The sequence below is a fragment of the Copadichromis virginalis genome, linkage group LG23 (assembly GCF_057382275.1).
Source record: "Copadichromis virginalis isolate Kocher_CV1m ecotype Utaka linkage group LG23, C_Virginalis_male_GT1.1, whole genome shotgun sequence".
NCBI classification, from domain to species: Eukaryota; Metazoa; Chordata; class Actinopteri; order Cichliformes; family Cichlidae; genus Copadichromis; species Copadichromis virginalis.
Window position 1 is genome coordinate 22,847,250 of NC_140639.1, and position 23,919 is coordinate 22,871,168.

At 38.6% G+C, this 23,919-nt stretch overlaps 3 protein-coding genes across 3 annotated transcripts; all 3 read left to right on the plus strand.

Moving 5' to 3' along the window:
• Nucleotides 1–6,202: 6,202 nt before the first annotated feature.
• Nucleotides 6,203–6,943, plus strand: LOC146680906 (secretory phospholipase A2 receptor-like). Its single transcript, XM_085447878.1, has one exon. It carries the CDS (start codon nucleotides 6,203–6,205, stop codon nucleotides 6,941–6,943), a length of 741 nt encoding a protein of 246 aa, XP_085304004.1.
• Nucleotides 6,944–12,871: 5,928 nt separating this feature from the next.
• LOC146680907 (macrophage mannose receptor 1-like) lies at nucleotides 12,872–14,817 on the plus strand. The gene has a single exon (XM_085448833.1). It carries the CDS (start codon nucleotides 12,889–12,891, stop codon nucleotides 13,627–13,629), a length of 741 nt encoding a protein of 246 aa, XP_085304959.1. The 5' UTR covers nucleotides 12,872–12,888; the 3' UTR covers nucleotides 13,630–14,817.
• Nucleotides 14,818–18,651: 3,834 nt separating this feature from the next.
• Nucleotides 18,652–20,632, plus strand: LOC146680908 (macrophage mannose receptor 1-like). Its single transcript, XM_085448620.1, has one exon. It carries the CDS (start codon nucleotides 18,669–18,671, stop codon nucleotides 19,407–19,409), a length of 741 nt encoding a protein of 246 aa, XP_085304746.1. The 5' UTR covers nucleotides 18,652–18,668; the 3' UTR covers nucleotides 19,410–20,632.
• Nucleotides 20,633–23,919: the final 3,287 nt, after the last annotated feature.

The window sequence follows — 23,919 nt, forward strand, 5'->3', positions numbered from 1 at the left end:
CACCTAACATGGCCTGACCTGTATTGTGTGGAGGCAGATTGATTTTACTGAAGCGGCTGAAAACTGAAGGCTAAACCCATACCCCCTGACCCTTGAAGAACATGGGTCTTGTTTTGTTTTGTTTTTTTTAATTCATTGGGCAAATTTGATGGTAGTTTGCAAACATCAGATATCCTCAGCTTCCTTTAGTTTGTCTGTTCTCGGATTATATTTAGATTGTTTTAAAAATCTTGCAGGCTATCATTAAGTATATGAGCCTTGACCTATTTTCTTAAATACTTTCAGTGCACAGCATCACTACATGATGGCATACTGTAGCTGACTGAGCAGAAAGTGTCTTTGATGTTGGTCTCTGCTACACTCTAGTGCTCACCATTGTACATTTTGTTTTTGAGTTTTGTCTGTTGCTTTAGTGGAAAAGTGATTCAGTGAACCAGAGATGATGTGTTTATGCCAAATCAAAAAACAAATTCCTACTATTGATGGAAAATACCCCTCTGTGAATCACCACCTTGTCACTGTGGAGGTGGTTGTGCGTTCCTTTGATCCTAGTAACAAAGGTCATGTTGTTGAGGGAAGCTTGCCCTTGGTAGGGTCTCCCAAGCTAAATATACTACATAAATAAATAAATAAAAGACATCAAGGATTCCTTTACGTAGCCTGGGCCAGGTTTGAGGGTGTTTGGTATTTGGGCCTTAGCCCAATTAATTAATTAATTATATTAATCTAAAACTAATTGCATTAATGTATTCATTAGTTTTGCATTAATGTCACTAAAAAGACGGTGTAAGGATTAGCCTAAACACAAGCATAATCAAAATTTTATTAATAATTTAATATTGTCTTCACAGATCATTTGTGCTTATTCTAGCAAAAAGACGGTTTTAGTATACCCTTAAATGGGAGTTGCACTCTGAGTGAAATTCATATTGAATTTGAGTTATTACTGAGGCCCACTTGCAATACCATTATTGGGCCAGGGGGCCCTGGCCCACAGTTTGGGAATTTTTTTTATTGTTTGTTTGTTACCCGTCAACAGTTTACTAATATGCTAGCAATGCCTCCAGAGTGTTTGTGATCATTTGTAATTCTTTCAGGTAACACAGAGTTATATAACATATATATTATATATTATGTATTATATATTTCTCAATAAGAGTTTTTTAAGAGTTTGCAGTTATTGGGTTTTATGTGGGCCTGCCAGGTACATTCAAAGACTTTTTCAGGCCATTTTCTGTGTGTAGACTTGTTCATTCCGTAACTGCATTTCAACGTCAGGTGTTTGCGTTGTGGCCTTTCCTGTTTGTCAGGAAAACATCGCTTCAGAATGACTCCCATGTTGTCAGGTACTAATTCACATGTCATGGGCACAGGCAATGTCCCTCATGCTTGGAGACTGCTCACTTCAGGGATGATGTAGGTAATCTTGTGATTTGCTCCCCTGACAGGGAACATTAGAAGTACCCCTGGATATCTTCCAAACCTTTCTTTATATTTAATCATGAACATGCCTAAAGAGATAAAAGGTAGAGATAATCTAAAGAAGATGGTGTGTGTGTGTGTGTGTGTGTGTGTGTGTGTGTGTGTGTGTGTGTGTGTGTGTGTGTGTATGTATGTATGTATGTATACATTTTTTTTCAGGTGATTTCCATTGTAAGATGATAAGACAGTAGGAACAATGAATATGATTTGGCTGTCTGACGTAAAGCAAAGCATCTCTTATGTTTTGCCTTAGGCAAATTAAAAAAATTTGCTTGCTGCTCTCTTCCAACCCTGGGCTTTACATCTGTCTATGTTTGTGTATGTTTTCAAAGTGTTTGTGAATCTTGGACCCCCTATAGGGCACCAGTTATCAAAATTTCTGCCTTCTGATGAGAGGGGGTAAATGTGGTATTAAGTCTAATTCTGATTTAAAGTAAAAAACTTGGCTTGGTTAAAGAAAGTATAACATATGTTATGGATACAAGCCAGACATCCGCAGATATTTGTAAAAGCTACACACACACTATGAGTGTGGCTGAATGGTTGCAAAGAGAAGGTGATCTGGTCTAAAGACGCAGAACTACCAGACAGCAGAATAACAGATATACCAGACAGAAGTAACCACGATAAAGATGGAAGGTCAGCCACAGCCAGATACCTCCAGAGGGGTGCTGAGAAGCCAGTTCTATGGTACGAATAAGATACAATGCCCTACCAGTCATCAGATACCGAGCTGGAACAATAGGCTCCACTCAAAGTCCAGCACCCTGAGGATTTGTAAGCAATGAAAAGAGAGAGGCAGAGGATTAGTAAATTTCAATGGAGGATGAAAGAGAGAGCATCTGTAAATGCATCAGGAAGATGGCAGTCTGAGATGAGCTGCTCGAAGGATACATCAGGGAGTTGAAGATGGTGGTATGGAACAGTACCATTTGTTGGTAGCTTTTGAGCACTTCATTCTGTCTGTAAAGAAGTTTTGAATGAATTCTGATAAAACTATGTAACTTAAAAAATTACAAAATGTGTTCTGGTGATACAAGCAGTATCACCAGAACACAGAGCAAGTATACAACAATGAAACACTGGAGGATTTCCAACATGCGTCTCCCAAAATAATAATAAGAAATAAGAAATATGAAGACTTATAGAATGAATGCTGTAAGGAGAAAAAACTGGGAAAGAAAATCCCTTTCACACTAAATGTAAAAATAAAATTTTCTTCAGTTTTCCTTTCAATTTGTTGACCTCTTGTGTTTTTCAAAATACAATGATTTAGTAATATCTTGAAGCAGGTGCTACTATAAAAGATGACTTCCTGATATCTGCAATTTGCTTGTCTAATGTGAAGCCAGTGTCATGTCAAGTTTTCCCTTATACAAACTGAAAATTTGATTTACTTGTCCCAACAACCTTGGGTTGTTTTTGTTTTTATTAGCTTGTGGTTTTAAAGAGTTTTTCAAACTTCTTATTAAAAAGACCTCATTGTAAACCTCATATGTATGAGTATGAATTATTATTGAATAAATAAATGGAATGCCTAATGGCAACTAATTCAAACTCTAACTTAAGTTAACTAAGATTTCATCTTGATGTATTTACCAGGAAAGTACTAATTTGTTTTTTTCTTGGGTATCAAGTACAAATTTCACTGACATGCAAAAAAAATTCAAACTTTTATTTAAATGTGTTGTTTTTCTAGAATTTGGTTGATATTCTGTCTTTCCCCTATTACAAGGAAACAGACCATAAAGATAAAATAATTCAACAGGAAGATAAAAACCAAACAAAATTGTGTAGGTTTACATTTCTTTAAGGCAATGAAAACGTCAGAAATATAAACAAAACAAAACAAAAAAGGTTTTTAGTCTTTTTAAATGTATGTGCATATGTAATTGATCTTAAGTCAACAGCCAGCTGTGGGAAGACTAAACTTGATACTGTCTAAGTGGGCTCTGATTGACCCTAGTGGTTAATTGTAGAGGCTGATGTTGTTGACTGATCCTGAGCTGTTGTAGCCATGGATAAAACAAATTAGTGGGTCAAAAATGAGCAGCCATTCCCTTCCTAAATTTCTATATTTATTTTTAAACTTACCTATTTTTTTGAATAAGCAATTTTTTAAAGTGATCGACTCAGTAGTATTACCATTTGTTTGGGGCTTTAAAACTCACAGGATATCAAAAGTTCATCTATGTAAGTCTAAACCTAAGGGTGAATTTGCTTTGCTATTGTTTCAGTTTTATTATTGGGCTGTCTGGAAGTCGGATATTGTACCTCAATTCAAAATGTGGCTAACAGAACTGACTGCTCTACTGCATATGGAGAGAATTAGGTACACATTAGCGGACAAACTTAGTAATTTCTTTGATGTGTGGCAGCCATTTTTAGACCATGTATTAAAACAAAGTCCTGTTTGATCGACTACCCCCTTAGCGTTTTATTTCTGTTTATTGCCAGTGTTGAAGTAGTATTTTTGTCTTTGCAGTGTAATCTTTTGTCTTATTTGTGTGTTTTAGCCCTTGCTGTTGTGTTGTCTGTTGTTTTTTTGTCTTTTTTTGTGTCTCTTTTTTTCCTTATATCAAAAAATCTCAATAAACATACTTAAAAAAAAAAAAAAGAGCAGCCCTGATAAGGCGAGTTTATCATTTGCAAACCAAAATAACCCACTATACCTACAGGTTTTACGTATGTGTTTCTCCATGGAAACAGCATGCCAGTGAGAGGCAGACGAGTGATACTCCATTTATTTTTGCTGTAAGAGCAAACTTTCTATCAGACATCACTGGGGACTGCAGGTGGATAAATGCCTGTTATTGCTGGAATCATGACTACATGGCAAACTGTCATCAGGCCAGGTTTGCTGATCTGACAGTTCAAGTGGAGAAAAGGGCTGTATCCCAATTCAGGGTTTAAAGTACGCAGCCTTTGACATATTGCATCGGTGTGTGGTTCTCCAGCTGCACCACAGCACACAGAAAGGCACTCCAGAGGGTCATCAACATGGCCCAAAAAATCATTGGACATCCTCTTCCCTCCCTGAAGGACCTGTACAGCACTCGCTGTCTCAAGAGGGCACGCAGCATCCTACGGGACTGCACACACCCAGGACACCGGGTGTTTAAGCTGCTGCCGTCTGGCAGGAGGTTCAGGCTGCTGAGGTCCCGAACAAATAGACTCAAGGACAGCTTTTACAACAGGGCAATAGCCCTGATCAATGTAAATAGCTGACCTGACTGGATACCTCCCTGGACTTTTTAGGGGGAGGTAACAATGTTTAAAACGATAACAATAATATTTATATTTATAACAAGGTGCAATAATAATTAATGTGCAATAATAACAGTGTGCAATACACATACACTTATTCTTCTTTTTTATACTAAGTTAATATACTGTGTTTGTGTTGTTTGTTACGTTGTGATGTGTCATATCGTGTCGTGTTATATGTAGTGCCGACGTAGGACAGTTTTTCCAATTTCATTGTACTACTGTACTATGTATGACTGTGCAATGACAATAAAGAGTTATCTTATCTTATCTTATCTTAACGGTCCACAAGGGCCGCGTACTCAAAGGCCGCTAAGGCCGGAAGAGCGAGGCTTGCGAAATGGGACGGTCTAGCCTCCATCGTGCTGCCCAGGTTGCCTAGCAATCATGATACTAACAGCTGGAAAGGTTTCATACAGCTTTGTTTGACAGAAATGAAGGAGAAAATCTTTTGTTCATTTGTTTGTTTGTTTCTACATGAGCTTTGATCATTCTCTGTAGGATTAAGCTCAGCTATTGAACGGCGTATATTTTAAAGTAAAGGCTTTAAAACCAAGTTAGTACAAACGTCACTAATGTCACGTAACTTTGCCGACATGTGGCCAACAGTAATGTTTTAATGTTCTTCGTTATTAAACATTTGCAAGTGACATAATATTCAGTACTTACTTAAAGTTTGCTCTTCAGGCGGCCCTCATCCGCCGTTTTTTTTTTTCCGGCAAAATTATCCACACCCACCGCCACGCTATGAATTCTGGGATATGTGGGGTCATTGTCCTGCTGCAGAATACATTTGGGGCCAATAAAAAATCATTCATATTTCTGAAAGCATTATTTGTTTACACCATTTTTTTCATACCTGCCTAAAACTTTTGCACAGTACTGTACTTCCTAAACTTTATCATTTTAAAGTTTATGATGTTTCATGGAACACAGTTTGTTCCCTTAGTGTCTGTTTTGTTTGTTTTTAGCATAAAGTTCTTCTTTTTAACTAAATAACCAGATCATGTGCAAATCCTAAATCATTTGTTTCTTTTTAATTTGCATTTATGGTGATTTAAAGAAAAGTTTGAAGTCAAATGCCAATCTGCTAAGAAGATTAATTTACAAAATGCAACCATCTTTTTTAAAAAAAAAAAAAAACATATTACTCAAAGGAGGCCACAATATCTGTGAGAAATAAATGTTACACTTTAGAATTCTAAATTGGTACCAGTTAAGTTTTTAGTTATTAATAATTTGATTCATCTGCTGCTTGGAAAAGTACAAGATGTAAAGTAGTTTTGTGTTCCTGCTACTGAATAGGTAGCAGGAACTACAGGCGCCGAGAATCAAAGGGCTGTCCTAATATACAAATGCTTTTTGACAGGCAAAGCTCACATCTCCAGCATATATCTTCCAAAACCTCTGTAGATCCTCATTGCTCTGCAGAACCCTTCAAAACGAGACAACAATGGATCAGATCTTCACCTGCATCCTATTCCTGATGGGATTGTTTGGAACTTTTACAAAGTACATTCACGTTAATGACAAAATGAATTGGCCTCAAGCTCAGACTTACTGTCGGCAGCACTACACAGACCTGGCCCCTGTCAGTAATGACAAGGATGCCAACAAACTTCAGCAGCTCTCCAGCAATGTCAATCACTATATCTGGATAGGACTCGTGAGAAATTGCTCAAACACAATGCAATGGCTGTGGTCAGGAGGTGGAGCAGTATCCAGATTTTCCTGGAAACCAGGTGAACCTAACGACTTTAACGATAATGAAGACTATGGCTGTATGTGGAAAAGCAAGTGGTACGATGGAGGCCTATGGTATAAAATAACCTTCTTCTGCTACAGTGCAGCAGTGGTGACTGAGAAAAAGACTTGGGAGGAAGCTCTGGAGTACTGCAGGGAGCACCATGATGACCTGGCCAGTGTGGCATCTGAGACTGAGATGCTGCTGATCCAGAAAGAGTTGAGCAAACATAACACCACTGATCACGTCTGGATTGGCTTGCGTTTCCTGGCTCGGGACTGGCTGTGGGTCGATGGGCAGGAGATGGACTATGAGGCCTGGGGTGAAGAAGGAAAACCATCATGTCCACATGCTAAGATTAAGTGTGGAGCCTTGAAGGTGACAGAAGGGAGTAAGGCTGTTTGGGACGCTCATGACTGTGAGGAGAGACTACATTTTATTTGCTACTGAGCTAGTTTACTGTGCAAAGTTCATTTGAAATACACTCTGACTACTGTGGTTAGTGCTGTTTGATTATCTCTCTCGTTTGTTTATTTATATTTTACATCTTGAATCTTGTAATTGTCTCATTTATCTCTTGTGTATCTTGTGTATTTCAGTTGCAATTACTTTAAGCAAACTATGTTGTAATATTTTGTTGTGTAAACAAAATACATTTAGAAACAATGTGGATGTTAATTCAAAATAAATAAAAACTAATAATAAAAGTAGTTCAAAATAATTTCTTGATTTTGTTCATAATTTTATTTATTTATTCTAGTTTTTCTTGCACACATTTAAAAGAAAAATACAAACATTTATATTCAAACCAAAAGTCTTGTTTCCCTTTTTATAGTGATTGAAGATATATGCAGTATGACAATTCACCCATCAAGAAAAACAGGATCAGAGATGGCATAGGCAGAAACTAATGAAACTTAGCTGAAACCTGAATCCATAGGGAGACAGAGAAAGAGAGACACAGACAAGCCAGCACAAAGCAGGAGAAAACACAAGACTTATATACTCACAGGAGCAAAGGAGACAAGGAAGCAAAATACATTAACATGAGACACAGACCTTCAAAGTAAAACAGCAAGTACACAGACACAGAGTGGAGGGAGAAAGAGGAGATGGAGGAGCACATGACGGGATGAGGAAAACACAGAACACAAGGAGTGGGAACATGGCACCAGAACTAACATCACAACATGAACACAGACACACAGAGGGAGACACAGAGGGCAAATATATGAGGGAAACCTATTAAATATTCAGCGAACTAAACAGAGAATACAGGAAACCTAAACTAGAACACTAAACACTGTAGGACGAACTATAACTAACAAAGTGAACTTTGAACATAAATCCACAACACAAAATCACAAAGACACAAGAAAACTCAAAACACTGGGTCGAGAGAGCCAGGATCCCGAGAAGAACACTGTTTTCACATGGAAAACATCAAAGGACAAAACAAGAGGAGACGAATGTAATAGGAAAGGATCTAAAAACTTTAAGTCATCTGTAACTAAACTGGAGTCACAAAGAATAAAATATTGACCAAAACAGGGATCAGAAATTCTCACAAAACATTAAAAGAAACTAAACATAAACCACTTCTCAAAACACACACAAAAAAACACAAACCCACAAAACTCAAAACAAAGAGTTAAAGACCAAGGGACCAGGACCAGCTTCTACATATACCGCACACAGATATTACAGCATAAGTACATGTTTTAAACATGAACATTGCCCGAATAGTAGGGAAATTTGTGTTTGGTTGATTATTTCTTTATGGTAACATTGTTTCTTGCAGTAAATCTTATACTATCGGAAAGCCTGCTTAGTTCCCCTTAAACCACTTTTGAAAGGAAAATGCATTTGTGGGTTGCACTCATGAACAAACCTGCCAATTCTTCTCTGCCAGTGCCAAACAGCTTATTCTGCTGTTGACTCTTGTTTTGAGCTTCTGGTACTCCAGGCGCTAACAATCAGATACTTGACTGGTGCCTACTTTGCAGCAACTGTGAGCATTGATCCTGCTGCAGTGATCAGTTGGTTTCTTCTCTAATTATGCCATGTTTGACTGATTAGGATAGGACCTATGCCATAGGGTGACTTCAAGCATATGTTCCATAAAAACAAATGCAACATTATTTGTAGTGAGCCCTGGTGCCATCTCCAAATTTGCATCATCCAAAGAGAGATTGTTTATCAGAGATTACCTCTGGAATTGGTGAGCTAGCAGGTGGATTTCCCTGCCTTCATTCCTAAACTCAACTTCACTGAACACTTGTTCAGTCCAGTCTTGCTTCTTTCATTTTCATGTGTATATAACAGATCTACTGTTATCTTATTACAGCAGCTGGCTTCCTTGATCGCCTGCACATGATTATTTTTTTAACTGTTTCATGCTCTTAATTTATATCCAGAGACAGGAGTTATCGTTACTGTACTGAGATACCATTTAGTATTTAGTTATTCATTGTAACCTAATCACTTTGTATGCCCCTACTGACAAGAGCCCCACATAATTTTGTATTATGACCAACATTTGGCAAATCAAATGAAGACTAATGATTTTCCAGAATTTTAATCCTGCAACCCGGATAAAGATAGGAGGACGGCAGTTGTTGTAAATCCATTCAATTTTTTACTTTAACCAGACTCTAGACTTTGTTGAACATTATTCCTTGTTTCTGGTGACTTTAATCATGCCTCTCTGGACCCAATGTTACCATCATTTACCCAGTATGTTACGTACCTCACCAGAAGCGGCCATGTGGGAATTACTTTGTGATGACGGTGAAGACATTGGTGGTCTGGTGGATTAGCTACAGTCCATACCAACCAGGATTGTATGGTGTTTCATAAGCAATAAACTAAGGATCCCTCCTGACATCGAGGCTGTGTTCATGAAACGTGATTTAAACATTTTTAAATCACGTTTCATGAACACAGCCTCGATGTCAGGAGGGATCCTTAGTCTTCACCGTCATCACAAAGTAATTCCCACATGGCCGCTTCTGGTGAGGTACGTAACATACTGGGTAAATGATGGTAACATTGGGTCCAGAGAGGCATGATTTTTTTTTTTTTTTTTTTTTTTTTTTTTTTTTTATAAATGACATCAGAAACAGCAGTATGTGACATTACGTGATGGCAGAGCTTCAGTTCATCCTTTGTCATTTTTTTTTTTTTTTTTTTTTTAATAAATAGGACAGGGGGAATGAATGAGAGAGAGAGGGGGAGAGAAAGAAAGAAAACCCAAGGGGAGAAGAGACGGTGAGAAGGGGGGGGAAGAGAGACAAAAAAAAAAAAAAAAACTCCTGGGTCACCTGTATGGAGAAAAAACAAACAAACAAACAAACAAACAAACAGAGGAGACAGCAAACAACAAAGAGCAACATAATAATAGAGAAAACAAAGCACCATCACAATAAACTAGCTAGTCATAGATATCAGTATTTACTAAGTAATAAACGATATTGTGCAGCACGCAAGATAGACAGCGCACAGTGTGCTTTTAGAGAGGCATGATTAAAGTCACCAGAAACAAGGAAGAGGGGGATGGGGATGCTGTGTCTGGATTTTACTAGTCACAGAGTGGAGAACATAACAGACTGTGTCAGGTAGCAGTTCAGTGTCTATGCTTCAGACTTGCTTTGTAAATGTGACGAGCCCACTGTTACAACATCTCTTAGCTATCATGGACAATTTATATTTTTGGATTTATAGTTTGAGGTTTGAGGCAAGCATGAATACGAACGGACACAAATACTATCTGAAAATGTATTGAACACGTTTCTAGATTTGCAATGTAATTCTACCCAAATAAGCAGAAGATAAGATGAAGAAAACAGACTTGTGAAGAATGAAAGTAAGAATGGTGAAGGGAAAATAAAACTGCAATTGAGAAAAAATTGTAAAAAATATCAATTGTATCCCTCTCACACACCATATAAAGACATATTTTTCATATTTTCATATTTCATACCCTTCAATTTCTTCTCTTGACCTCTGCACTTTGTTTGTTTTGTTTGATTTGTACCCAGCTACACCAATTAAAAATGGTGTTTACCTTGTCATGATAAACTTTGGATTTTTGTCAGCTCGTGTATTTTTTTTTAAAATTCTTTTTATATCTTGTGGGATTAGGTTCAACCTCATCACAACCTTAGCTGAAGACCTTACACATTTAACTTAGACTTTACCTTAATGTAAATAAATCTGTAATAATTTCACAAGTGCAAAACATCAACCACAAACACAACTATATGCAACTCTGTGAAATAAAGGGCACCAGAAACAAAAACTAAAAGCCATGTGCTGCTCAGTCATGAAATAACAAACTAATGTGCTGCACTGGACTTTAAAAGCATCAAAACTACTTTACTTGAATAACAGTTTTGATGCTTTTAACTACAACTGCAATTAAGTTCCTTCAAGGATGTCAAAATAATGCAAATTGTGTTTAAAGAGTTTCAAATATCATTAAGAAATCCTGCATGAAATGCATCTAAGAATATTTGATGTTTACAAGCTGCAAAGATCACTCTACTGACAAAGATTCAACTTCCAATGCAAAGGACTTCAGATGCAAACAAGGAGTCTTGGAAATGTCTGGAGGAAGAACTATGAAGTTTTTTATGATATGAGGTTTACACAAAACTACACAATAAGGGCAGTACAAGCCATGCCAAAATACAAAAATGAACAAATGCCATGTGGCAGTAAGGTGTGGTATGATCATGGGTAAGCTGCAGAGAGAGGAGGGCTTGAGGGTACAGTGGAAAGTACCAGGAGAGGCTGGCTGATGTGAATGTTATAATTCTGCTTCTCCTATTTATGTAATAGTGTGCTGGGATCAGGGAGAAGCAGTACGGTGAGCAGCTGTTACAATGGGAACAGCTACAAAGTCACAGCATACAGTGAAAAATATTGAAAGATAGTCTGTCTGTGCTGGGACGCTCCAGCAGCCTGTCGTGCTATATGCTAATTCAAGGTATTAACAGGCAGAGTAGCAGTAGGAGAATTAAAGAAAGAATTAGGAATAAAAAGACAAAAAAACCCAACAAAACAAAGTAAAACACATTCTTATCCCTCTCATACAATTTAAGATTTTTTTTTCAGTCATCGTACAATTTCTCTTCTAAACCTTTTCATTTATTTTTCAAGTAGGATGACGTGATAATATGAGAAATGACTTCGACTTCTTCCTGAAAACTAATTTGTTTGTGCGAAGCCAGCACCACTTCAGTTTTGCCTTTTGCAAATTAAAAATTTCTTTACCTTGTTCAAACAACCTTGGTCTTTCTTTCAGCTTATGTAAAGGTTCAAAGTGTTTTAAATCTGGCATCCATCAAGAAAACAAATAAATAACCCCCTGTGAACCTCATATTTGTGATTAGGCCCAATTAATGTTAAATAAACTAAATAAATTGACCTACAATCTTTTTCTTCAACCTTAACAGTTAGCTGCCTCACATTCAACTGCCTTATATCTTTCTATCACTAACCGATTTTTTTTTTTTTGAAGCTCCAAATGAAACAAAATATGCTACAGGAGGCAGATTTAGGACTCGCTATGCAGTACTCTGAAGACAAGTGGTGAACTCAAATGACAGCTTTATTGCTGAAGCTCATGTAAAAATACAAGCAAAGCTAAGACACAGCCAGAGATGCAAAACTGAGGGATTAAAGAAAAAACAAGGAGCATACAGTGTGAGAGAGCAGGGCAAGGAACAGAAGGAAACTGAGTGTTTAAATGTTTATATGGGGTATTTAGGACGAAAGAACACTGCAAGAAGAAGCCAAACTGAACACAAAATACATGAGATGATGCAAAATAACACAAGAAGTGACAAAACATAACAACTACTCAGAGGGAAACTTAACTGGATACAGCAAACACAGAAGGAGGCTGAGGAAAGCAGGAAGAGAAAAAAACTAAAAACCCAAAGCAGAATACAAATATAAAACAGACAGTAACTGAAGCTCAATGACTAAATAATAACAAAGAAATCAAAAAATTATCCAAAACATAATTTAAAAGAACCACTGGATATTAATACAAAAACTCTGGACTGAAAACATAAGAGAATAAACTCAAAGCACTGGCTCAACGACTCAGGAGCCATCATAGGACATTTGAGCTGAAGATTTCGTCCAACTTTTATTGCACTGTTTAGTTTATGGTGATTAATAAATTGATAAATCAGCTACTTGAAGAAGTACATGTGAGCAGTAGGTGTGTGTCTCTGCTGCTGAGAACAAACGAGTTCTCAGAATAAAAGGGCCATCCTGATATGCAAATATTTTTGAATGGCAAAGTTGACAAATCCAGCATATATCTTACAAACGTCTTTGGCTCCTCATTGCTATGAAAGATTCTTCTAAAGAAGACAACAATGGATCAACTCTTCACCTTCATCCTGCTCTTGCTGAATTTGTCTGGAACGCTTACCAAGTACATTTATGTTGACCAGAAAATGGATTGGCTTGAAGCTCAGAGTTACTGTCGGCAGAACTACACAGACCTGGCCCCTGTAAGTACTGAGAAGGATGTCAACAAACTAAAGCAGCTCTCCGGAAATGTCCCTCACCATATCTGGATAGGACTGGTGAGAAATTTGCCAGGTAATAAGAACTGGACATGGTCAGGAGGTGAAGTGGTGTCCAGGAATTTCTGGGCGGAAAATCAACCTAACAACTGTCAGGGTAATGAAGATCATGGCTGTATGCGGGAAAGCAAGTGGTACGATGCAACCCTATTGTATCAAACAACCTTCTTCTGCTACAGTGCAGAAGTGGTGATGGAGGAAAAGACTTGGGAGGAAGCCTTGGAGTACTGCAGAGAGCGCTACAAGGACCTGGCCAGTGTGGCATCTGAGACCGAGAAGCTGCTGATCCAGAAAGAGCTGAACACACTTAACACCACTGAAATCGTCTGGATTGGCTTGCGTTTCCTGCCTGGGGACTGGCTCTGGGTGGATGGGCAGGAGATGGACTACAAGGCCTGGGGTGATGGGGGAAAACCAATGTGTCCACAACCCAATATGAAGTGTGGAGCCCTACAGGTGACAGGAGCCAATAAGGGTGCTTGGAAGGCTCGTGACTGTGAGGACAGACTACATTTTGTTTGCTACTAAAGTAGTTTACTTTGCCAACTTCATTTGAATTAGCCTTTATTTACCTACGGTTAGCACAAATCTGTGTTTTATATATTTTATTTAATTGTATTTTCCCTCTTGATGTCTAATCTAGTTTCATTTCGATTGTGTGAGCATGACAAAGTCACCTTTCCATCATATTATAAATACTGTTTCATCATTTCTTTTCCAAAATCCAAAATCAGTTTAGTGTCACAATTTCAATTGATTTGATTGATTGATTGATTGATTTTTGATCACCTGATCTTGGCTGCTGCTGCTCCGAGGTTTACTGCTGTTTGTGGAGTTACACAACTGAAGGTAACAAAATGTAAGCAGATGTTTCATGAGTTGTCCTGTTCCATCCTCTACACTGACAGTACACTCTTTATGCTGTCTTTTTACTAGATAGTATGGAGGTGGAATTCAGTCAATGAATCTAAGCATCATCAGCTTAATATCAAATTCATCTCTGCTATACTTAATGTAACTTACACAGCTACATATTATTAATAACATTTCCAGCAACATTCCAATCTCCAATCTTTAAGCAACAAATATCTTAGATTACAAGTCACCTGGTTGTAATTACTAAATTGATTTACTTTTTCTTACTAATCCCGAAAAGTTGATTCTGTTCATCTGGACGTAGCGTTTTCAGTGGGAGAAACGTTTCGTCACTCATCCAAGTGACAGAAAAGGTTTCCTCAACTCTATAAACAGCGGGTTTGCATAATGACTGGAACTAACACCACTGAAGAAAAATGGGCTGTGAGGTCAGTTTCCTTGTCATTAAAATGCAAATTGTCATGACCATTGATCAATATATGATATATGTAAATGTTTAAATACAGAATACCTGTTTAAAGATGTCCCAAACACATTTACTGTGTAAGAGTATTTTTGTCTAATATATTTAGAAGCAAAAATGTTTATAATTAATTCATCACCCACAGCCCCCTGTGATCTATCCATCTGTGTGACTGATAGATATGATAGACATGACATACATTTGATGTTTACACAAAAATAAATAAAATATTCAACAAGCTGTAGACTTTTCTTATTATCGGGGTGAACATGGCTCAAGAGTTGGCAGTTTGTCTTGTAATCCAGTTCGAGCCCCGGCTCAGACAGTCTCGGCCGTTGTGTCCTTGGGCAAGACACTTCACCCGTTGCCTACTGGTGGTGGTCAGAGGGCCCGGTGGCGCCAGTGTCCAGCAGCCACGCCTCTGTCAGTGCGCCCCGGGCAGCTGTGGCTACAATGTAGCTTGCCATGACCGGTGTGTGAATGAGTGAGAGAGAAACCTCTGGCAGAACCAGGCTCAGTGAGGGGTGGCCATCTGCCTCAAATCGGTCTTGGGGTTTTTAAAATGATTCACTGGATGTGAAATAAATTGCCTTGTTTGAATTGTTTGTTGTTAGGCAATTTAAAGGCTCACTTTGATGTCAACTAATACACTTACATGGTCCAAATAATTTGAAATAAATATTTACAGAACATTCGTCAGTGGTATTGGGTCCCTGGCTACAATGTAGCTTGCCATGACCGGTGTGTCAATGGGTGGATGACTGAATGTAGTGTAAAGCGCTTTGGGGTCCTTAGGGTCTAAGTAAAGTGCTATACAAATACAGGCCATTTACCATTATGCTATAGTCTACTAAAGACTTGTTGCAACATAAAAGTCACCAATGAAATACCTGAAGCTTTGTTTGTGGGAAGAACATTCTATACAAATTTCTAGGTTGTTGTAAGTTAGTTTGACTCCATTATTTTTATCTCAATACATAGGAAAGATAATACTTCCATTGCGCAGCATCTATACATGATGTCAATAGACAGTCTGCGCTGCCCTCTACTGCTCAGAATGGTACCTGATGGCTTTGAGTTACCCTGTCGATTCAGTGGGAAAATGATTCTGTGAACCTTTCTGCAGATCTTTAGGAGTGCTCATCATTACATTGCATACTTCTCATTGCTCCTGTTCACTGTATTATTCCATTCTGTTCTATTCTGGTACATTGTATTAATGCATTACAGCACATACTGTTCAATTAGCAGCACTTCAGTTTTAAAATTAATAGCATAGAGTATGCAACATCATGTCAACTATATCATTAACAGATAATATTTTACATTCTCACTATCTCTCTTACTCACACACACAAAAGCTATGTCCCAATTCATAGGCCGCACACTTCGGGAGACCCGGCCTTCGTGGTCTGCGTGGGCCGGCTCCTTCGAAGACCGAGAAGGCCGGAAGTGCGAGGCTGTGAAATGGGACGGTCTAGCCTTCAGATTTGCATTACCAGCTGTCTCGGTGGAGTTTAATAGACTAAGTCATCTGCTCCTTTCTCGCTAATAAATAACACGACACTGGAGTAAATTCTCGACAACCTCACACTTCTGTTTAACCAGTTTTCTGTTTGACGTTTATTCAGATGTGAAAACTATAACTTTAATCTCAGCCAAAGCGATTTACTTAGAAAGAAATAAAACGCTGAAAAAAGCCAAACAATTATATTTTTAAGTTATCTAAGTGACTTGTATATCATGTTTAACCTGAGTAGCGAAAGACCACAGGGGTCTGAAAACGATGTAAAGTCTGTTCTCAGTATTTAGGTTAATGGTTTTAATTAGTTACTATGAAAAACTACTTTGCCTTCTGAAACAAAATATAATTTGTTTGTTGATCACAAAGTGCCTAAAGCAACTTCAAAATCTGATTAACCTGTCACCACCATTTGGGTTCAGATTGGGCAGGTCGTTCCTGGCAGTCACATCCCTCTAGGTCATACGGTCATTGCCCAGGTGAGCATTGAAGTCCTCTCGTGTTGAATACTCTCCTGCGCGCCACCTAGTACCTGAAAGAAGGCCAGGTACTCAGGCTCTAAGGCTACGTCCACACGTACCCGGGTATTTTTAAAAACTGAGATTTTTCTATGCGTTTGCACCTTTGTCCACACGTAAACGGCGTTTTCGGTCACTGAAAACTGAGATTTTTAAAAACGCCTGCCAGGGTGGATATTTTCGAAAACTCAGTTTTTGCATTTACGTGTGGACGAGGAAAACGGAGAAAACGCAGCGTCAAAGGTGTGCGCTTTTTTAATGTCACACTGTGCACCACGTTATTGTTTCGGTGAAATGAATTTCTACAATGGGGGACTTAGACAAAATACTGTTAATTGTACTCTCTGCAGTGTTTAAATGCTCACAAATACACACCACTTGCATGAACTAAAACATGTATTTATATTCCAGATATCTGTAGTATTATTGGAATCCTATAATTACAACACATTTACCTCTCCTCCACTTTTTTGAAGTGTCTCCCAGTCCCAGCGCACTTGTTAGCATGTTTTGGTTCGTGCAACTGGTCCGTCGGGTTGTCTCCCCAGAAAAATTTCCATTGTGTTTTTTCCTATTTCTGTTGTGTTTTGTGTGTTTTCCAGCGTTTTTCTTTTTGCAGGTGTTGTCTGAAGTTGCAGTCTGTTTGACCTCTCAGGGCCACCGTACAGTTCTCTAAAAAGAGCCGGAATTCCCATCACTACTGGACATAATGTTTTCAGTGGGAGAACCATTTCATCACTCATCCAAGTGACTTCTTCAGTCTCAGCTAAATGCAGGTTTCCCCAACCTTATAAACAATGCATTTGCATAATCACTGAAACCAGCACCACTGCTGAACAATGGGGTGTGAGGCAAGCTTCTTGATCATTAATATGCAAATTTTCAAGACCACCGATTAAAGACCATTCATCAGTGACCAATGATCATTGATCAATGACAATAATCAATGGCCATGAGTACCATTCAGAGTCCAATCATTTGGACCCCTAGATACAAACTCTGCGATGTAATCTTCACTATCCTCAAAAAGTATTTAATGGGTGAAAACATTTGACGTTTACAGTGTAATGAGACCACTGGCCACTTCTACATATAAAAAGACAAAGATGCAATATACAGAATTAAAGCAAAAATGTTGAAAGCAGAACAAAAAGCAGTTCAGAAAAACAAACAAATAAACCATTTGTATTACATATTTATTCATTCCTCTTTGAATTTGCTTTCTTGACCTCTTCATTTGTTTTCCAAGGGGGCTGACGCAGTGGTATGAAAAATGACTTTGCCTTCTTCCTGAATATTATGATTTTCTTGTCTGATGTGAACCAAGCAACATTTCATTTTTGCCTTATGGAAAATAAAAATTTGTTTAACTTGTCCCGATAACCTTGTGGTTTTTTTCATCTTGTGTATGTGTTGTGGTTGGGTGTGGTTTGTGGCTTGGCTGTCCACAGTATATTTTCAGTGTTTTTGGGGATCCCTGAAAGAAAACTATTTCCCAAAGTAATCTCCTTGTGGTTCTCATTAGTGTGTTTAAGTACAATGATCATGAAATAAACTGAGTCACTCATTTTTATGGTTAGGCTCAGTTAATATGAAATAAAGTAAATAACCTGACCTAGAATCTCTTTCTTTAACTATAGCTGAATACATTTAACAGTAACTAATTTGAACTCGAATTAAATTGCTTATATTTAAACAAGCTTTCACTTTCATGGATTTGACAAGATGCTATAATATGTAGTAGTAAAGTAAGTAGAACTTTCATGCTATTATGAATGTTTTATATTTACAACTTTGTACACTTTTGAGATAATTATACGTAAATGGGAGGAGAAAATATGTGTACCTCTAGAAGTAGTTTAATTAGTTGAAGTTAAAATAAAAGATTTAACCAGATTCAAAAACTTTAATTTAATTTATGAGATGAAAGTTTCATTTAAATTGTTTTGTACTTTAAAAATCCACCTTAGTCCAGTTTCATTTTACAATGACTAATAAATACATGAGCTGCTTGAACAAGTATAAGTCAGAAGTCTGTGTCGCTACTGCTGAAAGCAAATAGGTTCTTAGAATAAAAGGGATGTCCTGTTATGCAAATACTTTATGACATGCTCACATCTCCAGCATATATCTTACAAACGTCTTTGGCTCCTCATTGCTATGAAAGATTCTTCTAAAGACGACAACAATGGATAAACTCTTCACCTTCATCCTGCTCTTGCTGAATTTGTCTGGAACGCTTACCAAGTACATTTATGTTGACCAGAAAATGGATTGGCTTGAAGCTCAGAGTTACTGTCGGCAGAACTACACAGACCTGGCCCCTGTAAGTACTGAGAAGGATGTCAACAAACTAAAGCAGCTCTCCAGAAATGTCACTCACCATATCTGGATAGGACTGGTGAGAAATTTGCCAGGTAATGAGAACTGGAGATGGTCAGGAGGTGAAGTGGTGTCCAGGAATTTCTGGGCGGAAAATCAACCTGACAACTGTCAGGGTAATGAAGATCGTGGCTGTATGCAGGAAAGCAAGTGGTACGATGCAACCCTATTGTATCAAACAACCTTCTTCTGCTACAGTGCAGAAGTGGTGATGGAGGAAAAGACTTGGGAGGAAGCCTTGGAGTACTGCAGAGAGCGCTACAAGGACCTGGCCAGTGTGGCATCTGAGACCGAGAAGCTGCTGATCCAGAAAGAGCTGAACACACTTAACACCACTGAAATCGTCTGGATTGGCTTGCGTTTCCTGCCTGGGGACTGGCTCTGGGTGGATGGGCAGGAGATGGACTACGAGGCCTGGGGTCAAGGGGGAAAACCAATGTGTCCACAACCCAATATGAAGTGTGGAGCCCTACAGGTGACAGGAGCCAATAAGGGTGCTTGGAAGGCTCGTGACTGTGAGGACAGACTACATTTTGTTTGCTACTGAAGTAGTTTACTTTGCCAACTTCATTTGAATTAGCCTTTATTTACCTACGGTTAGCACAAATCTGTGTTTTATATATTTTATTTAATTGTATTTTCCCTCTTGATGTCTAATCTAGTTTCATTTCGATCGTGTGAGCATGACAAAGTCACCTTTCCATCATATTATAAATACTGTTTCATCATTTCTTTTCCAAAATCCAAAATCAGTTTAGTGTCACAATTTCAATTGATTTGATTGATTGATTGATTGATTTTTGATCACCTGATCTTGGCTGCTGCTGCTCCGAGGTTTACTGCTGTTTGTGGAGTTACACAACTGAAGGTAACAAAATGTAAGCAGATGTTTCATGAGTTGTCCTGTTCCATCCTCTACACTGACAGTACACTCTTTATGCTGTCTTTTTACTAGATAGTATGGAGGTGGAATTCAGTCAATGAATCTAAGCATCATCAGCTTAATATCAAATTCATCTCTGCTATACTTAATGTAACTTACACAGCTACATATTATTAATAACATTTCCAGCAACATTCCAATCTCCAATCTTTAAGCAACAAATATCTTAGATTACAAAAGTCACCTGGTTGTAATTACTAAATTGATTTACTTTTTCTTACTAATCCCGAAAAGTTGATTCTGTTCATCTGGACGTAGCGTTTTCAGTGGGAGAAACGTTTCGTCACTCATCCAAGTGACAGAAAAGGTTTCCTCAACTCTATAAACAGCGGGTTTGCATAATGACTGGAACTAACACCACTGAAGAAAAATGGGCTGTGAGGTCAGTTTCCTTGTCATTAAAATGCAAATTGTCATGACCATTGATCAATATATGATATATGTAAATGTTTAAATACAGAATACCTGTTTAAAGATGTCCCAAACACATTTACTGTGTAAGAGTATTTTTGTCTAATATATTTATAAACTCATTTACAGTTGATTATTTGCATGCCTCAATAGAGAAGCAAAAATGTTTATAATTAATTCATCACCCACAGCCCCCTGTGATCTATCCATCTGTGTGACTGATAGATATGATAGACATGACATACATTTGATGTTTACACAAAAATAAATAAAATATTCAACAAGCTGTAGACTTTTCTTATTATCGGGGTGAACATGGCTCAAGAGTTGGCAGTTTGTCTTGTAATCCAGTTCGAGCCCCGGCTCAGACAGTCTCGGCCGTTGTGTCCTTGGGCAAGACACTTCACCCGTTGCCTACTGGTGGTGGTCAGAGGGCCCGGTGGCGCCAGTGTCCAGCAGCCACGCCTCTGTCAGTGCGCCCCGGGCAGCTGTGGCTACAATGTAGCTTGCCATGACCGGTGTGTGAATGAGTGAGAGAGAAACCTCTGGCAGAACCAGGCTCAGTGAGGGGTGGCCATCTGCCTCAAACCGGTCTTGGGGTTTTTAAAATGATTCACTGGATGTGAAATAAATTGCCTTGTTTGAATTGTTTGTTGTTAGGCAATTTAAAGGCTCACTTTGATGTCAACTAATACACTTACATGGTCCAAATAATTTGAAATAAATATTTACAGGCAATCCTGATGGATTCATTTGTTTTGTCTGTGTGTGACCCCTAAGCTTGACCCACAGAGGAAAAGAAGCTTCTGATGAAAGTTTGACTTTCCAATATAGTGATGGCATACTCTTTGAAGACCTTAATAATGAGCTATTAAACGTATCTGTGGTCTAATGTCAGTATGACATCTGGGTCTTTCCATTTCTCAATGAGAGACTTGTACACCATATTAGTGAGAATTTACCATTTTCAGCAGGGATTTGAATTTTTTAAATTCTAGGCCAGATGGCATCGGCTTTTTCAGAAGAGCAGGACGAGTCAGCATTTTGAATGACATGCTTCACCAAGTTCTCGATACAGATTTCCACAGAAGACCTGTTTTTTTAACCTTTTCAGCCGCACTCAGGGCTGGATTCTGCATAGACTCGATCAAGTGCTTTTAATTATATGGATCTGTTTCCCGGTACTGGGTCCCGGTCATTCAGTAACATTAGTAAATGTTTTTATTTACAAAATGTTTTGCTATGGAGCTCTTGGTAAATGGCCTCATCAATCCTATTTAATTTATTTTTCATCTATATGCAGGTCTTTGATCCTGACGTCAGACAACATGTTGTCAAAGAGTAAGTTGTGGTGTGGAACAGGTGGTTTGTAGTGGGACTTTTCTGCAGCATGTGAGAGCACAGCATGAATAAGTGCTCGCACACTCCTTTTCATCAGCCTCAAAAGAATTGCCACTAACAGCAGATGGTAATTTTTTTCCCCCAGTATTTGAAATATATTAGCTCAAACTCTTGTAAAAGTGTTTTGGAAATATTTTTAGTATCTGGTAGTTGGTCTCCATCATCTTCAGTTGTTCCACACCATGTGAATAACCTTGTTAGTAGGTTTCGCTTCTTTCGGAAGAGGTGATCTTTGAATATAGGAATGACCACTTCTTGTTGCGGCTGAGCTACGGCTAGTGCAATGATCATAAGATTAGGTAGAATATCAGCAGCTTTCTAATGCCTTTAAAAGATGCTACAGTAGTTGGAGTTTGTAAGGGTGCCATTTGTGAGTAGCTAATATCTGCCGAAGGGATGTTCGACTAATGCCACTCTCCAGTGACATGCGGCGAGTGCTACGCTGTGGGCTCTTGCTGAATGAAGCTAGGACAGCCACTGATGTTTCTTCATTAGTAACAGTTTTATTGCGTCCACATTTTGGCAAATCCAACACTGAACCAGTTTCACGAAACTTAGCAAGCAGTTTGCTGACTGTAGCATGGGAGATGGGTGGTCTTGTAGTAGGGGTGGGTTTTGATAATTGATTTATCGATTACAATCGATTCTGGCTTGGATAACGTGATATTGATTCATTAAAATCCTGAATCGATTTTTTAATATAAATTTGTTTTGCCTTAAAAACCAGAATCTCAGGTGAAACCTCAGAAAATTTTGACAACGACCAAACAGCTAAAACAGTAAATGAGAGCAGGTACACGGATTCTGCTCAAAGGAGTAAACACACAGCGTGGACCCGCGGATCAGAATCAGTGAGATGTCGCCTATCTCACCCAAAAGCACGGACACGGTCGGGGCTGAAAGATCCAAACTATGCTTCACGTAAACATCGTCATGAATTCCCTCTGACTTTTGCTGTTTTGCTTCCACCACAATAAAATCACACTTCATGCACAGCTCACTCTCTCTTTCTCAGTGTACTTCAAGAACAGTTTCCCGTCTAAAAATCTGTTTTCTGCATTATTCGCTTGCTTGTTACGCACAAGTGATGTGCGATACCACTGATTTCCTTTCCGATCCGATACCAAGTAATATTCAGGGTGGCATCGACGATACTGATCCAATACGATACTTTGTACAAAAACGTATTTTATTTATTGTATCTCAAATTATAGCGTCATAATGATTACAGGACATCAGATTACTTGTTCTTATCACTTAATAATGCAGAGTTCATCATATAGAAATAAAAAACCTGAAGTCTATTTGAACACCTTGCCTGCCTGCAGCACTAAAGGACTCCATGACAAACGTCTGTCTCGCCCTAGCAGCACCTGTCCCTCTCCTCCTCTTCAGTTCATCTCAACATACGCGCCTCATATTCTGTGATATGATTTACTCTGAGGTGTTTGACAAGGTTAGTGATGTTGCCACAACCATACATGCCAACCCTGCTGATTTTTCTGGGAGAATCCCGAATTTCAGTGCCCCTCCCGAAAATCTCCCGGAGCCACCATTCTCCCGAATTTTTCCAGATTTTCCACCCGGACAACAAAATTAAAAAACCATATCGCAGAATTCATAGCGCGGCCCAGCCAATTCCAGTTTCCAACAATGGCGGCAGCGACTTAGTTTTAATATTACTCTTATTTCTCTTTCTGGGTCGCAAAATTTTTTTTAACATATTTTCAGGTGAGAATGTAGCTGTGTAAACTTCAAATATCTGAGCCGACCGACACATCGTTTTCAAACCCCCGCGGTCTTTCACCACTCGGGTTAAACATGATATATAAGTCACTTTGATAACTTAAAAATGTTATTGTTTGGCTTTTTCAGTGTTTTATTTGTCCGTGAGTAAATCGGTTTGGCTGAGATTAAAGTTATTAGATTAGATTAAATTCAATTTAACTGTATTAATCCCTCGGGAGGGTTCCTCCGGGGTTTTCACACAGCTGAATAAACGTCAAACAGAAAAAGATTAAACAGAAGAGTTTACGCCAGCGCCCGGTTATATTTTAGATAGCAAGGAGCCGACGGCAGAGTTTCACTCCACTGAGGGAGCTCGTGACGTACTACCCGGCTTTCCGGGTCCTCAGGTGGAAGCAGCCTCTGAATTTGGACACCCCCGCTGTTTCCGGGCCGGCCAATAATAACGGGGACATTTAACCTATTTTATCCGATAAATAAACCCTGTAAAATGTATCCCCCCCCCCCCCAACAGCCCTTTTGAATGTCTCCCTAGTATGCCCACAACACCTCACTC

Bases quoted from the DNA above. Each gene is read 5' to 3' on its own strand.
- LOC146680907 (XM_085448833.1), top strand. From the start codon at position 12,889: ATGGATCAACTCTTCACCTTCATCCTGCTCTTGCTGAATTTGTCTGGA.
- LOC146680906 (XM_085447878.1), top strand. From the start codon at position 6,203: ATGGATCAGATCTTCACCTGCATCCTATTCCTGATGGGATTGTTTGGA.
- LOC146680908 (XM_085448620.1), top strand. From the start codon at position 18,669: ATGGATAAACTCTTCACCTTCATCCTGCTCTTGCTGAATTTGTCTGGA.